This window comes from Ursus maritimus, unplaced genomic scaffold (assembly GCF_017311325.1).
Source record: "Ursus maritimus isolate PB19 unplaced genomic scaffold, ASM1731132v1 scaffold_6, whole genome shotgun sequence".
Taxonomy (NCBI): Eukaryota; Metazoa; Chordata; class Mammalia; order Carnivora; family Ursidae; genus Ursus; species Ursus maritimus.
Window position 1 is genome coordinate 85,317,055 of NW_024426774.1, and position 15,701 is coordinate 85,332,755.

Genomic DNA, 15,701 nt, shown 5'->3' on the forward strand with positions numbered 1-15,701 from the left:
CATTTGATGTGACATTATTTAAGCAAAACGAACAAGAAAAAGGGGGGTGCCAAAATGTAAGTCTGAACAACTTTAAGACTGGCAAACAAAATTCACCTTCAAAATGTCATGTCCTGGAACAAGCTGTTTCAGCAAACTCCTCAGTGAAAAATCTCAAGACTTGCTGAGAAATACAGAGAAAGCAGTTAATTTCAAATTGTAACTGCCAAAGACAAAATTTCAAAGATGGGAAGAATATTGGAGCAAAATATGCATATTTACTAAAAGTCTAAGTGCTATATCCCAATCTACAAAATCATATTTATTTAAAAGGTATTTAAAATTAGTTTTTAATCTTTTATTTATGTTGTTGAGACTATAAGAAATGTGATTCCTATTTCTGTGATCTTCAAATCAGTAGCAGATACAAATCTTACAAGGCGTTAAATAAATTTTTTTTTAAGATTTTTTATTTATTTGACAGAGAGACACAGCGAGAGAGGGAACACAAGCAGGGGAAGTGGGAGAGGGAGAAGCAGGCTTCCTGCTGAGCAGGAAGCCCGATGTGGAGCTCGATCTCAGGACCCTGGGATCATGACTTGAGCCGAAGGCAGACGCTTAACGACTGAGCCACCCAGGCGCCCAATAAATTTTTGAAATAAAGCATCATTTAAATCAAACTTCCTTCCAGATATGAGAAGAAAGTGTAAAAATCAAAGTTCTTACTGAGAGAGCTCTGAAAATCAGGTATGTTGTATTAGGAGTACTTAAAATCTTAAGCAGAGAAAATTAGATTTAATATGGTTAAAAATGGGGGTTGATACATATTCCTGAAAGAGGAAATCTATTCTGTAGTAAAATGTAAAATTTTTAAAGCACTGCTCTCCCACACACTAAAATACATACATACATACCAATACAAATAGGTAGTCTGGGACTATGTCAGGATCAAAACCAGTCTGGGAATGCCTAAAAGGTATGACATTATCTGTGTCCAGCCTGGTGGAAGGCGGAGCTTCATAAAAGCATAAATGCAGACCAAGAAATAGCTCCTGGCTGCCTGTAAGAATTTATAATTTATGCATTTAACATTCAACAAGAATAAAACAATTCAAGGTGAACTTATTTTCCACATAAAGAATAAGCAGCATCTGTCCTCAACAATATATAATCATGGCTATGAAGGATACAAAGAATATTACAGGTTGCTCTTCCTGAAGACAGATCATTTAATAGAGGAGAAAAATGCAAGGCTCATTAAAACTTAATTGATGCAAAAAGTTAAGTAGCAATACAAAACATAAGTTAGGAGGTATTACAAGGTACCATATGACTAAGCGGCAAATGAGCAGTACAACAGATTGTCAAGGATTAGGATTCTCTGGGAAAGCTTCAGAGAAGGTGGGACAGGAACCTGGTCTTTCATTATCCTATAATGATTATAGGATCTGGATCAGTGGGAAAGAAGGACGTCTCTCCAGGTGGAGAAATGGAAACACAACAAGGCACTGAGGTGGTAATTAATTCCAGGACATGGAAGTAAAGAATTAAGAATCACAACTTTGAAATAGAAACTAAAAAAAAGAGGAAAGCCTATAAGATACAAATATTATCTTCACTGAAGGATAACTAAAAAAGAAACATAAAAGAGTTCAGAAACATTACAACTGAAAGAGAAATTCAAAATGCAGATAAGAGTTGGAGAAAATTCAGACACCATTTAGAAGTTTTGGGAAGGATAATCTGGAAAAGCAGGAAATTCTAAGTGCTTTTCTCAGGAGACAGAAAAGATAGTCAACATTATTTCAAGATCTACTATTGCAGTCAGCAATAAATAACTATACAGTTAAGATCTCTTGAATCATAACACTTATGCAATTACTAATAAGGGACATGCAGGAGACAGTAGCAGAAACAATATGGCCAAGAGCAAATCTCACCATCACCAGCTGTAATTCCTTGAGCAAAATATGAAACTTCCCTGAGTCTTGATGTTCTCCTCTCTTAAAAAAAAAAAAAAAAGAAGTCTGAAAACCTGAGTATCAAGTGAGATTAACATAGCTCTTTAAAAAATAAAGGCAGAATGAAAATGAAAATACAACATACCTAAATTTGTGGGACATAGCTAAAGCCATGCTGTGAGGGAAATTCACACCACCAAGTCCATATATATTAGAAAGGAGGAAAAGTCTCAAATCAGTGATCTAAGGTCTACCCTCAAAAACTTAGAAAAAGAAGAGCAAAATAAACCGAGAACAAGCAAAAAAAAAAAAAAAAAGGAAATAAAGGTAAGATCAGAAATAAGTTATATTTAAAATAGGAAAACAATAGAGAAAAAAATCAATTAACTATAAAGCTGGTTCTTTGAAAAGACAGATGAAATTGACAAACTTCTAAGCAAGATGGACCAAGAAAGACAGAAGACACAAATTAACCCTATTAGAAATGTTACAGGGAACATCATTACAGACCCTGAAGACATCAAAATGATAATAAAGGGAATATTATGAACAACTCTATACACATAAATTTGACAACTTGGAAGGAATGGGTCATCAAATCACCCATTACCACAATTCCCCCAATAAGAAATAATATTAATAGCCACATAACTACTAAGGATTAATTAAGTCTGTAATTCTAAAACTGTAAAAAAGAAACCTCCAGGCCCGGATGGTTTCACTGAAGAAGGCTACCAAACATTTAAAGAGGAATTAACACCACCAATTCTACACAATCTCTTCTAGAAAAAGAAACGGACGGAACACTTCCCAATTAATTTTATGAAGCGATTATTACTCTGACACCAGACCAAGACAATATAAAAACCTACAGACCAATATCCCTCATGAATTGAAAGAACATCTACAAAAAATCTACATCTGTGATGAAAGACTGCTTTCCCCTCAACATCAAAACAAAGCAAGGGCATCTATTCGTACCGTTCTTATTCAAATGATGCTTCAAGTCCTAAGCATCACAAATAAGGCAGCAAGAAACGGCAAACAGAAAGAAAGAAATAAAACGGTCTTTATGCGTAAGTGACACGATATTCTATGAAGACCATCCCAAGGAATCTACTAGGAATCCCAACTCCAAGAATAAATTAATTCAGCAAGGTCAAAGGACACAAGATAAACACAAAAATCAACTGTATTTCTATATGTTAACAATGAATATGTGCATGATAAAATTAAAAATACAATTTACAATTGCTTAAAAAAATGAAATGGGTGTAAATCCAACATGCAAGACTTGTATGCTGAAAACTACATAATGCTGATGAAAGACATGAAAGAAAATGTAAAGAAATGGGGAGAGATATCATGTCTGTAAATTGGAAGACTCAACATACTAGAGATTTTAATTCTCCCTAAATTGATATACAGATTTAATGTAATCCCTATCAAAATCCTAGCAAAATTCTTTGTAGATATAGACAAGACTACTCCAAAATTTATAATGAAAGGCAAAGGTACTATAATAACCAAAATAATTTTTGAAAAAAGAAGAATAGGGATGCCTGGGTGGCTCAGTCGGTTAAGCATCTGCCTTCAGCTCAGGTCATGATCCCAGGGTCCTGGGATCAAGCCCCGTGTTGGGCTCCCTGCTCAGCAGGGAGCCTGCTTCTCCTTCTTTTCCCTGCCTGTGCTCTCTCTCGCTATCTCTGTGTCTCTCTCTTTCAAATAAATAAATAAATAATCTTAAAAAAAAAAAAAAGAAAGAAAGAAAAGAAAAAATAAGAATAAAGTGAGAGGTATCAGTCCACTCTATTTCAAGACTTATACAGCTACAAGAATCAAGACTATGTGCTAATTGGGACCCAGAAATAGATCCACACAAGTATACTCAACTTGTTTTTTGACAAAGTGCAAAAGCAATTCAATAGAGGACAGATAACATTTTTAACAAATGGTGTTGGAGCATCCATAAGCCAAAAAATGACACTTGATCTAAGTCTTACACCTTATACACAAATTAACTCAAAACATGCCATGGGCTTGGGGCTCCTGGGTGGCTCAGTCAGTTAAGAGTCCAACTCTTGATTTCAGCTCACATCATGATCTTAGGGTTAGGAGATGGAGCCCTAGAGGGGGCTCCACCCTCAAGTCTGCTTGAGATTCTCTCTTTCCTTTCCCTCTGCCCCTCCCTCTGTTCACACTCTCTCTAAAATAATTAAATAAAATCTTTTTTGAAAAATGGGTCATGGGCTTAAATGTAAAATAGTAAACTATAAAACTTCTAGGAAAAAAAATGAGAAAATGTTTGGGATCTAGGGTTAGGCAAAGAGTTCTAAGGCTTCACACCAGAAGTATAATCCATTGGAGGAAAAATTGTTAAAACAGATTTTATCAAAATTCAAAACTTTTGTTCTGCAAAGAGCCTTTTAAGAGGACAAGAAAAAAAAACAACAGACTGAGAGAAAAACAGCTGCAAACTACATATCAAGAAAGGACCAGTATCAGACGTATTTTTAAAGAAGAAAAAAAACCCTCTAAAATCAACAGTAAAAAAATCCAATTAGCAAATGCTAAAGAAATGAAGAGACACGTGTTGTGAGGAGCACTAGGTGTTATATACAACTAATGAACTGTTGGACTCTACATCAAAAACTAATGATATGTTGGCCAACTGAACATAAGAAAAAAAAAAGAAATGAAGAGACATTTCACTGAAGAGAATATGCAGATGACAAATAAGCCCATGAAAAGATGGTAAACAACATTAACCATTAGGGAAATGCAGATTAAAATCACATACCTCTCATATATACACATATATCTATCAAAATGTCTAAATAAAAAATAGAAACACTAAGTGCTGATGAGGATATGGGGAGACTGACCCCACATACATTGCTAGTGGGAATGTAAAATAGTGCAGAAACTCTGGAAAACAATTTTAACAGTTTCTCATCAAAACTAAACATGCGGGACACCTGGGTGGCTCAATCGGTTAGGCGTCTGCCTTCAGCTCAGGTCATGATCTGATGGGAGTCCCGCCCTGGGCTCCTTGCTCAGTGGGGAGCCTGCTTCCCCCTCTGTCTGCTGCTCCCCCTGCTCTCTCTCTCTGTCTCTCTGACAAATAAATAAATAAAATCTTTAAAAACAAAACAAAACAAAAACAATAAACCTAAACATGCAACTGCCATGTGAACCAGCAACTATACTCCTGGGCATTTATTCCAGAGAAATGAAGATTTCTGTTACATGACATGTTACTGTACTGGAATGTTTATAGCAACATTATTCCTAGTAGCCCACATTGGAAACAACTAGGTCTTCAAACAAAGTGTAGTACATCCATACCATGGATACTACTCAGCAATTAAAAGGAGCAAACTAATGATACATGCAACCAGCTGGATGAAATTTCCAGAGAATTATGCTCTGAATCCCAAAAAGTTCCATACTATGTGATTCTGTTATATAACAGTCTTGAAATGAGAAAATTATAGAACTGAAAAACAGATTAGTGGTTGTCAGGGGCTAAGGAGGAAGTGGGAAAAATGAATATAAATGGACAACCTGAGGGTCCTGGGATAATGGAAAGTTCTCTATCTTCACAGTATCAATGGCAATGTCCTGGTTGTAGTCTTGTACTATGGTTTTATAAGATGTAATTATTGAAGAAAACTGGATAAAGGGTACAGGGGATCTCTGTTATTTACCAACTGCACGACTACATCTGAATCCTCAATTACCTCAAAATAAAAAGTTTAATTAGAAAGGTAGTATTATTGAAAAAAGTACAGCAATTGACAAGAAATCCAACACCAGTTAAAGGAAGTGCTCTCTTTAGCCCGTTTGATTCTGAAGATTACTCTGAATCACAGTTTATAAAACACATTATCCTCACCTACACATGCACACCAAGCAACTGTAACACAATTCAGACAAAAACTGAGATTTCTCTAAACACGTGATGAAAGTCGAAAGAGACCTGGGCTGTATCAGGTATGTCGAAAAATCCTTATCCAGGCTCTATCAAAGAAATTGGCTGTATAACTTCCACACATCTCCTTACCTCTATGGCTACAATTCAAACTCTGTTCCTACTATCTAAACTAATTTAGGAGATTGCTTAGACCAGTAGTTCCAAAACGTTTTGGTCTCAGGCCCCCAAAGAGCTTTCACCTACCTCGATTAAAACCATTAATATTTACAGTATCAGTAATTAAAAGAGAATTTTTTTAAAAAAGACAAGTACACATATTAGCCCTCAGAATGGTGAGGTCATTCCACCTCATGTAGTCTCTGGAAAACTCAATGTATACTCAGAAAGAGGGTGAAAAGGGCAAATAATTGCTTGGTATTGTTATGAAAATAATTGTGACCACACTTTAAGAAACACTGGCTTACTATCAAATGAGGTAAATATTTAAGTGATTTTAAAAGTATAAAACATTGAACAAATCATTGAACAAAACATACATTCTTTTAACGTTCAAGGGTGCCAAGGCAAAAAAAAAACAAAAAACTCAAATCCTCATGGAGGACAACTTGGACAAGCGCACAATTGGTAAAAAGAGGGAGCTTCTTAAAGTCCAAGGAAGCTGGGCTCCAGTGAGTACAGTAAGAGAAGCGAGTACAACCGTAAAATACTACACCACTATTTTATTAATCTGCTCTGTGCGTCCAAAACCGTTATAAAAATGATGGACCCACAATCGCTGTTTCAGATTTAACTTCTGGCGAGACAAGGAAGCACGGCAAAAACTTCCAGCCACTCCAGCACCGCACTCTCAGCGAGCTGTGGGGGTCCGCCCTGGGCCCCGCTTCTGGGGGCGAGCGACGGCCCCGCCAGGCGTCTCCCGCGCTGCAGCAGGAGAAAGAGCACCCCTCCTCCCCACCCGGGTGGGACCAGCCGGCCGCGGGAGCCCGGGAGCACCAGGCAAGTGGGCAGTAGGGGCCGAAGAGGGGCGCGGCTCACAATCCCCGCCTGGACTGGACGCGGCCGGGACTGGGCTGCGGGCCCCGAGCCCCAGGCGGAGGAAATTACGCTGGGACCCCGGGAAAGGCGGGGCGGGAGTCCTGGGAGTCGGGTCCCGGGGGAGGGGGAAGCGCTGGGCAGCGGAGGGGGCGTGAGGGGCGGACCGGGACTCACCAGGTGCCGCGCCACCTCAGAGGTCATGGTTCCGAGCGAGTGCTGAGCGAAGGCGGCGGTCCCAGTGAAGCGGGGATCTCAGCCCCGGCCCCCGAGCCGAGCGTCCCGACCACTAACGGAGCGAAGGGGGGCCGGGAGGGGTGGAACGCGCTGGGCGAGGGCCGGAGGCGGGTGTAACGGGCGGGGCCGGCCTCCGCCGGGGCGTGGGGGAGGGTGGTAGCGTTGGGGGGGTTGTCCGGGGAAAGGGGAGGAGCCAAGCCTAGTAGCCTCAGTGACGCGAGGGCGCAGAGCCGGAGGGCGGAGGCCCCACCAGGCGGGGCGCGCGCCATTAACCGCGCCAAATCGTTGAGTGCGCGCGCGAAGCGAGCCTCTCACAGGACTGCCCCTCGACGTCTCAGAGAACGACAAATCCATGCAGGGGGAGGGTGACTGGAGGAGATTCGGGACCTGAGGAAGAAGATGCGAGGAAACAGATGTCGGCCAGCGAACAGCAGCGGGCGGGTGCAGTGATTGTGGACCCGCGCGAAGGCCGGAAGTGGGCGGGCCATGGGGCGGGGAGGGGGCGTGCCCGCCGGCGGCCGGCGGGAGCCGAGCTGGCGGCCAGCGCGGGGACCGGAAGTGGGCGGGCTCGAGGGCGGGATGCAGCCGGCGGGGGCGGGGCCGGCGGGGGCGTGTTCGCCCGGGGCGCGGCCCCAGTAAGGCGGTGGCGGCGTCTTCTGCTGTGGACGCCCAGGCGCGGGTCCTGAGGAGCCATCCGATTCAACTCTACGTCGGTCAGAAGCCAGCGTTTTGAAGCCGGCCGAGATGGGGCCCGGTTGAGCCGCCCGCCGCCAGGCCAGCAGCGTGGCTAAGGATGGAGGGGCCGGCGGAGCTCAGCCCCGAAGCCGTGCTGCGCTTCCTCTCGGAGCGCGGGGGTCGGGCCCGGCACGCCGAGCTGGTGCAGCACTTCAGGGGTGCCCTGGGCGGCAAGCCCGAGCAGCGCACCCGCGCCCGCGCCCTTTTCAAGGAGCTGGTCAATGCCGTGGCCACGGTGCGCACCGACCCTGCCGACGGTTCTAAGTATGTGCACCTTAGGAAGAGGTTCTTGGAGGGGGCCCCGCCGACCGAAGCCGTGCCCCCGCGGGACCCGCCCAGCATCTCGGTGACTGCAGAGCCCGAGTCCAGCAGCTGCGCCCCGGGGGGGCCCGACGGCCTGCTGGAGACCTGGGACAGCGGCCTGTGCCCAGAGGCGGCGTCCCCCGAGGCGTCCCCGAGTCCGGGTTGCGAGCCTAGCGATGGGGAGCGCCCGGCCGCAGCGCTTGGGCAGCTAAGCCCGGCCGGCGAAAGCCGGAACGGGCCGCCCCTGAACGGCGGGGCCCGGAGGAAAAACTCGCGGCGAGACGTGCAGCCTCCCCCCCGGGGACAGGTCCCCGGGCCCAGCGAGGACCTAGCGCCCCCAACCCACGGCTGCGGGGAGGTGGACTCGGGCAGCTACCCCGGGGCGGTGACCACCCCAAGGTCTACCCGCCAGAACCTCCGGGACCTTGTGATGGGCAGCTCCCCGCAGCTGAAGAGAAGCGTCTGTCCCGTGGGGAGCAGCCCGGGAAGCTCCTGTGGGGGAGTACGCGGCAAAGGCGGGGGCGACTCAGACAGTGCATCAGTGGCTTCGTCGTCGGCGGAGGAGGAGAGCAGCGGTGGGGGTTCGGTGACGCTGGACCCTCTGGAACACGCCTGGATGCTCTCAGCCTCTGACGGCAAGTGGGACAGCCTGGAAGGGTTGCTCACCTGCGAGCCGGGCCTGGTCGCCAAGCGAGACTTCATCACCGGCTTCACCTGCCTGCACTGGGCCGCCAAGCACGGCAGGCAGGAGCTCCTGGCCATGCTGGTCAACTTCGCTAACAAACACCAGCTGCCAGTGAACATCAACGCCAGGACAAGCGGAGGCTACACTGCCCTGCACTTAGCTGCCATGCACGGGCACGTGGAGGTGGTGAAGTTGCTAGTGGGGGCTTACGACGCAGACGTGGATATCAGGGACTACAGTGGGAAAAAGGCCTCTCAGTACCTGAGTCAGAGCATCGCGGAGGAAATCAAGAACCTGGTGGGAGCTCTGGATGAGGATGATGGAGAGAGTGCCACTGGCAGCGGGGGTGGGCGCTGGAGGCTTTCAAAGGTGCTCCCTTCACACCTCATCACCTACAAACTCTCGCATGTCCTGGAGGATGGAGGGGATCATCACCATCACCATCACCACCACCACCACCACTTGACTGAGGGGTGGGCTGGAGGCAAAGCAAAGGATCCAGGTCGCAAGGCCCCTGGCAGCTCTAGTGGACGAATAAAACCCAGACTCAACAAAATCCGCTTCCGGACCCAGATCATCCACACTACACCCTCTTTCAGAGACCCGGAGCAGCCACTGGAGGAAGGGGAGGAGGAAGAGGAGGATCGGGCTCTTAAAGGCCACTCATCCTCATTCAAATTGAGGCCGAAGTCCAATGTATTTGGGTAAAAATAATTTCTTTTAGAAAATTCTAAGTTTATTGGTCTTCAGGAATAGAATACACAGTGCAGGCAAGCAAGCGAGACCAGAAAAGAGGCTAAATTCTGCATTCTTGCTTGGGAAGTTGGAATGGGTGGGAGGAATTCCTCCTGCATTCTGGGTGAAGTAGGTTTCCAATTGATTTCATCAAACCTTCCCCCTAGGCCTCTTTTCCCTATGCCACCCCTCTGCCCTGGAGTCCCTGTTTCTGAGGACTGGAAATGTGTTTAAATTGGGTGTACAGAATTGATGATTGAGGGTTCCTTTGATTTTACCATTACGGGATGCCATGCAAAATAAGGAATATTGCACTTTTATGTTTGTTTTTAAAAGTGTTTACTCTTCCAAGAGCAACAAGAAATGCAAGTTGTAATGAAATTGTTAAGTGTGAACAAAACTACACACTGCCCTGGTTTTTTGTTTTTTACTAACTGCATTTACCTTTTAAAATACTACTGAAGGTCAGTTCAAAGTTGAAAAGTGAAAATACTATTTAGAGAATAATGTGAATAAAAATGGTATCCTGTTTGTATTGTAAGTAGTGCTCAACTATTTTTTTAAAAAGCAATTTCAACTTTAATCACTGAACTAAAGAAGTAGGCAACATTCATTTTTGAGGTAATCTATAGTGTGGTTTCCTCTTAACTATCTCTAGTATCACTGCACTCAGTGTTAAGGTACATTATTAATAACTACACAAATTTTTATTTAAAGAGAACACTTAACCTATGGTACTTTTAAGTAAAACGTTACCTTTGGTTCCAATTCTCACTCATTTGTTTTGCTATTCTAAACGTCTAAATTTGCCAGAATTTTAATTCCAGGGATCATATAACCATTGGTTCTATTTGACATGACCCTATTTAGTGGTACTTAGATGTGAATTGCCTACAGAAGCTGTTTCTGATTTAGAAGACTAGCAAAAATTGGCATAAATGTTAGTGAGCCTATGCTTCTGTGAAGTAATTATTAAATCAATGATTCTCACATAAGGTACACTTTTTATTTTAGTAATAATGTACACTCATAGTCTGTGCTTTGTAGCAATGTTTGCAAATGTTTATAATACTAAAGACTTTCAATTTTCCAGTTTCCTTGAATTTGTTAGAGACGTACAGTGAAGTTATTGAAAAGCTGGAGAGTAAATCTACCCAGTAAAAAATAGCACTTTATAAAAGGGAAAAGAGAAGAGATGGACTATTTCTTTATTTAAATGCTGCTGGCTATTGAATTCTTTTGTATATAAGTGAAAAATACCTTTCATTAAGATTACAGAGTTAAGTGTAGTTCTTAATTACATTTCATTCAAATATGTTAGGGTAAACATCTATATAATTATTATAGAATTTAACTCACAAGCATATTAAATCAATTTGTAACAAGATTCAGAACAACTTTGTGGGAGATTAATTCTAACAAGTCCCTCTCCCTTAGTCTTTTTGGTCTCCTAACTGCTGAAACATAAGTTCCTGCAGCCCACAGAGGCTAAGGAGTGAGTTAACAGGTTACAGAGTGAATGAACCAGTATATAAATGGCACAGAACTGCAGAGTTTTAGAGAGTTCTTAGATCTTTACTTTCCCAAGTCGGAGAAATTTGTACCACGTTTGTCACACCTTTCTAGATAGCAATTGAATTTGTTTAAAGACATATCAGAAATATTCACATAAAATATATAAACTATTATCTGTTGTGTGCCTTTTTGTTTTAGGATTATGTATATATGAGAAGCACTTTTATCCATACATATGGGTAAAAATAGTCTCATTTTGTATAAATAGAGGTTCCTTGAAGGTGAAAAGCAGTCATTTGTTTGGAATCATGTGCACATTGCCTATATCTAGTGCAGAACAAGCTATATAACTTCCCGCCGAGGAATCTTATATCTCATTGACATATAAAGCTAAAGTGAACTATAAAAAGTAGATACTTCAGAACCATCTAAATGTTCTACTGAAGTCAATATTAATCTCAAAACGTGTATATTAGTAACTAATACACAGTGTACTAATACACATATTAGTAACTAATTGCACAAAATCTATAATTTACTGTATCTTCAAGATTGAGTCAATACTTCATTTAACCTGCTTTTCACACTAAAGATTTTAACTTTTCCAATAAAATCTAACTTTAAATTTTCAAAATCAAATCATTCCTGAGGGAAACTACTTCTAGCATTCCTTGTCATGATGTGCTTGTGTGCAATAAGTATAGCATTTTCAGCTACTTAAACTAAAAAATAAAGAGGGATGTAGAGTTTCCAAATTGAGATTATTAAAAGCAAATGATATGCGTAATTCGATTTTGTGGAGTTGTGTCTGCCATTAATGGAAATATATATGTCAATTACTTAGATGTTTGTTGATATGAAACTGTGTGGGGTAGACAACCCAAGTATGTCCATGCGTTTCTTATAGGTACACTTGAAACTAGTGAATGTTTGGTCACAATTCGCTTCACTTTTATGGTATGTAAAATGCAGCTAGTTTATATAACTTGAAAATCTGGTACTATTTTATTCATGACTGAAATCTTGGGAGTCCAGGATGCCTTGTCTCTTATTTTTTAAATGAGTGAAATCTTGGGAGTTTATAGAGTGTATAATTTGTAAAAGTTTGTTTTGTCAAAATAAAAGATTCTCACTACATTTTTTCTCTGAATTGTCTAAATCATTGTAGTCCTTTATACTTCTTACCTATGTAGTGTTTTATAGTTCACACAGTGCTTTTCGAAGTTTCCAGTGATTTGATCCCTCTCCTGTCCCTTAAAGTTGATAAGGGAATGAAGTTTGATGGTTGTTCAGGGTCAGGAAGTAAATGGCAGCTAGTTAAGATTTGAAGATTCAGTGCTTTCCTACAATATTTTCTGCACTTCAAATTGCCAAATTTGGGCAAAACTACTGTAGTTTGGCTTCAGTGTTGGAGGAATCAACTTGGACAGAAGGTAGTACCTTCACGACTACCTTTAAAAAAACAAAAACAAAAAAAATATAGTTCATGCACACACCAGCAAACTTGAACCCTTCCTACCCAGACCAGATCTGGAAGGTATGGGAATGCCTTTTTCTATTTTCTTCAATATCCGTTAAGCTTTGATCTTTAATGAGCTCATTTCCTCACCAAATAAATACTTTGATCTTTACTTTAACAAAATTCACCTCTATTCAGATGGCAAAGGGATATGTGGGAAGCCTTGATATACTTGCCTGCCATTGCTCTCCTGGAAAGATCCAATTATCATTGCTGCTGGAGATATTTGTTGTCACTCTTGCTTTATGACAATTATAAAATATTTTTATATACAACTGAAGGATTAAATAAGTCTAGTTTCTGTTTCTAGAATGACTTATTTCCTTAGAAGTACGTATCTTAGAAGGGTTCATTGAACAGTCCATTTGAAGAGCTTTGTAATTAGTCCTAGTGAAAAACTGTATTTTGCTAAACAAATGGCAATTATTTGGAGTTTCCTGGAAATTAATCCTAAAAAATAAACGCTCTGGGAATTTACTGCAAACCATTGTTCCTTCAGTGATGAGTCAAATTTTCATGAATAACATTAGAAGTTAGTTGGAAAATGACACTTTGTGAACTCATTTTTCAAGATTCAGCAGTAGAGTTGTTTGTGCCATTATCTGATTATTTTCCTCTGAAGAATATCATTTCATGTTATACTTTATTCTCCTTAATCTTCTGCTTAAAACTCAGTTTTGTCTTAGGACTGGCTTCCCCATTCAGTTAAAAAATTGTCTTTTTCCGTATTTATTGGTGAGGAATATGGGACAAGTCCCCACCCTCGCACAATGCCTGGTGTGATAAAGATAAGTGGGTGTTTTGGGTTGTTTTTTTTTTTAGTGGAAAACACTAAAATATTTCATAGTGTTACATCACATGGATAATTTCAATGATATGCATTTATGCCAAATGAATAAGGGTAAGTATTTTTCATAGGATCTGGCTCCTAACTGCTAGCCAACCATTTCATTTACAGACCAGCCAAAAGAATGATTTTTACACAGGAGGTAAATCAGCTTTAAGAGGATTTTACTTTGTGAGCAACTTAAAAGATTTTCATGAGTAAATTTGATTATAAGAAAGTTTCTCCTTATAAGTTGATTCAAGTACGTAATCCCTAGGAGAATCTGCTTTAACTGATTTTAAATATTCTAAGTATTATCATGTATACAAATGACTACTTTGTGTAATCCCAAAAAGCAAAAGAATAGAGCGGTGAAGTTTAGTTTAGCTTAGGGAACTTACTAATAATCATTTTAAACATGCTGTGGAGTATCTCAGGAAGCACAACACAGTCCTTGGAAACAATTGATCTGAGGTTTCAGGAGCCCCCGAGAAGTTAAAATAGATCAAAGGCACCTTTGTGACTGATTCTGTCACTGCTCTAGGCCATAGCCATTCTGACCAGAGGTTTAGCTAAGGGTGGCCTGACTGAATGAAATAAGTTATCCAGTGAAGTAGCATTATATATTTTTTAACCCAAATTTAGGCTGTTCTGATGAAAGAACATGGAAGCATGTGTTAGAATACTCATGGATCTCTCAGAAGTTTTGAATTCCTGAGATTTGTCTAGAGGTTTCCAATATTGGTAAATGTGATCCTTGAGTTTTGTCTCAGGCCATCCGGGCTGCTATAAGAGAATACCATAGACTGGGTGGCTTATAAACAACAGAAATTTATGTTTCATAGTTATGGAGGCTGGAAAGTTCAAGACCAAGATTCTGGCAGAATCCTTTTTTGGTTAGGAATCTGCTTCCTGCTTCATAGACAGTAGTCTATTCCCTGTGTCCTCACAGGACAGAAGAGCACAGGAGCTATCTGCGGTCTCTTTCACAAGGGCACTAATTCCATTCATGAGAGCTCTATCTTCATGACTTAACCACTTCCCAAAGGCCTTACCTCCGAAAAGCCTCACACTGCGGATTACATTTCAACGTATGAATTTTGAGAAGACACAAACATTCAGTCCATAACAAGTATGTATTCAAGAGACAATGGTTTGGTTGTAGCCATCAGTTCAGTTCTGTGGCTGCATGCTGACTCTGCACTAAGGAGATTCTAAATCTGGCGAAGGGTTTTCTTTGGCTGTATGAAAACAGTTAATGCTTCCAGGAAGTTTACTGTGCATGCCAGGCAAGGTTTTAAGCACTTTATAAAAAGTAAGCTGTTTAATTCTCCCAGCTCCCTCCCCATTAGATTCTAGTGTCTCCATTTCATTGATGGGAAATTGAGATGCAGAAAGTGGCTATTTGTCCAAGTTCACAAAGCTAGTTAGTAGTAAAGCCTGGCCTTAACCTCAGGCAGCTTGGTTCTTGGGTTTGTGGTAAGCACTAGACTGTGCCACTTCTCTGGGAACATAAATTCTAGTCAACTGGCCCTAAGCTTACAAGGCTACCACCTAGTGATGTAGAAATGATGTAGAAAATTCACAGTCCCTGGATAAGAAATCAAACAAAAACCACAAGCAAGCACTGATGATTGAGGCAAATACTGCTTTTAATACCTGATATTGCTGCACAGGAATAAGATTAAAACTAGATTTTTAGGTGTTTAGTTTTTTTCTATCTTGCCTAGGATAAAATTCATTTGGGTTGAGAAAGATCATTTTCTTTGCTCAGAATGATAGAGTCGCTAAAATGTATAGGGTATGGTAATGTTTCTTTTTTCAGGCTCACCTCCCCTCTCCCCAGCCTCTCCTCGCACTTTGAGCACTAACCTTTAATGGAAGCCTCACCACTTCCACACAATCATAAGATTAAAGAACAACCTAGAAGAAAACCAGCAATACATCATCCATTTTTCTTGCCATAAATTTACCAATTTTTAACCCAATGAATCTGAATTTTGATAACTCATTTTGGAATAGTCATAAACTTGCCTTTGCTGTATTACAAAGGGTGATATTTGTATGTTTTAAAGAACAGAATCTTTAAGGATATTTGCCCCTTGTTTGCAAACTGCTCTTAAAAATGAGTCACCTTCCACAACTTGGACACCCAGTTAATTATATATGTACTTCAAATGAATAAAAATGCCTTGCTTTAATTTATTAACTATTTTTATATAAAAAATGTAATATAT

The 15,701-nt window shown here is 41.4% G+C and overlaps 2 protein-coding genes across 5 annotated transcripts in view; one reads left to right on the forward strand and one right to left on the reverse strand.

Annotated features, from left to right (window-relative positions):
- Positions 1 to 7,254, reverse strand: part of SEPTIN10 (septin 10) — a 59,569-nt gene extending 52,315 nt beyond the window's left edge. The window contains exons 1-2 of one of the 4 annotated variants that reach the window (XM_040623686.1): positions 7,087 to 7,254; positions 1,920 to 1,982 (exon numbers count right to left, since the gene is read on the reverse strand). In XM_040623686.1, the coding sequence (XP_040479620.1) occupies positions 1,920 to 1,982; positions 7,087 to 7,113 (90 nt within the window). In that variant the 5' untranslated portion in view covers positions 7,114 to 7,254. Of the gene's footprint in view, positions 1 to 1,919; positions 1,983 to 7,086 lie in introns of those variants that run through there. The other 3 variants (XM_040623688.1, XM_040623689.1, XM_040623690.1) reach the window with 3 other exon arrangements.
- A 685-nt stretch (positions 7,255 to 7,939) lies between these two features.
- SOWAHC (sosondowah ankyrin repeat domain family member C) lies at positions 7,940 to 12,256 on the forward strand. Its single transcript, XM_008712241.2, has one exon. The coding sequence runs from the start codon at positions 7,940 to 7,942 to the stop codon at positions 9,575 to 9,577; it is 1,638 nt and encodes a 545-aa protein (XP_008710463.2). The 3' UTR covers positions 9,578 to 12,256.
- The last annotated feature ends 3,445 nt before the right edge of the window (positions 12,257 to 15,701 follow it).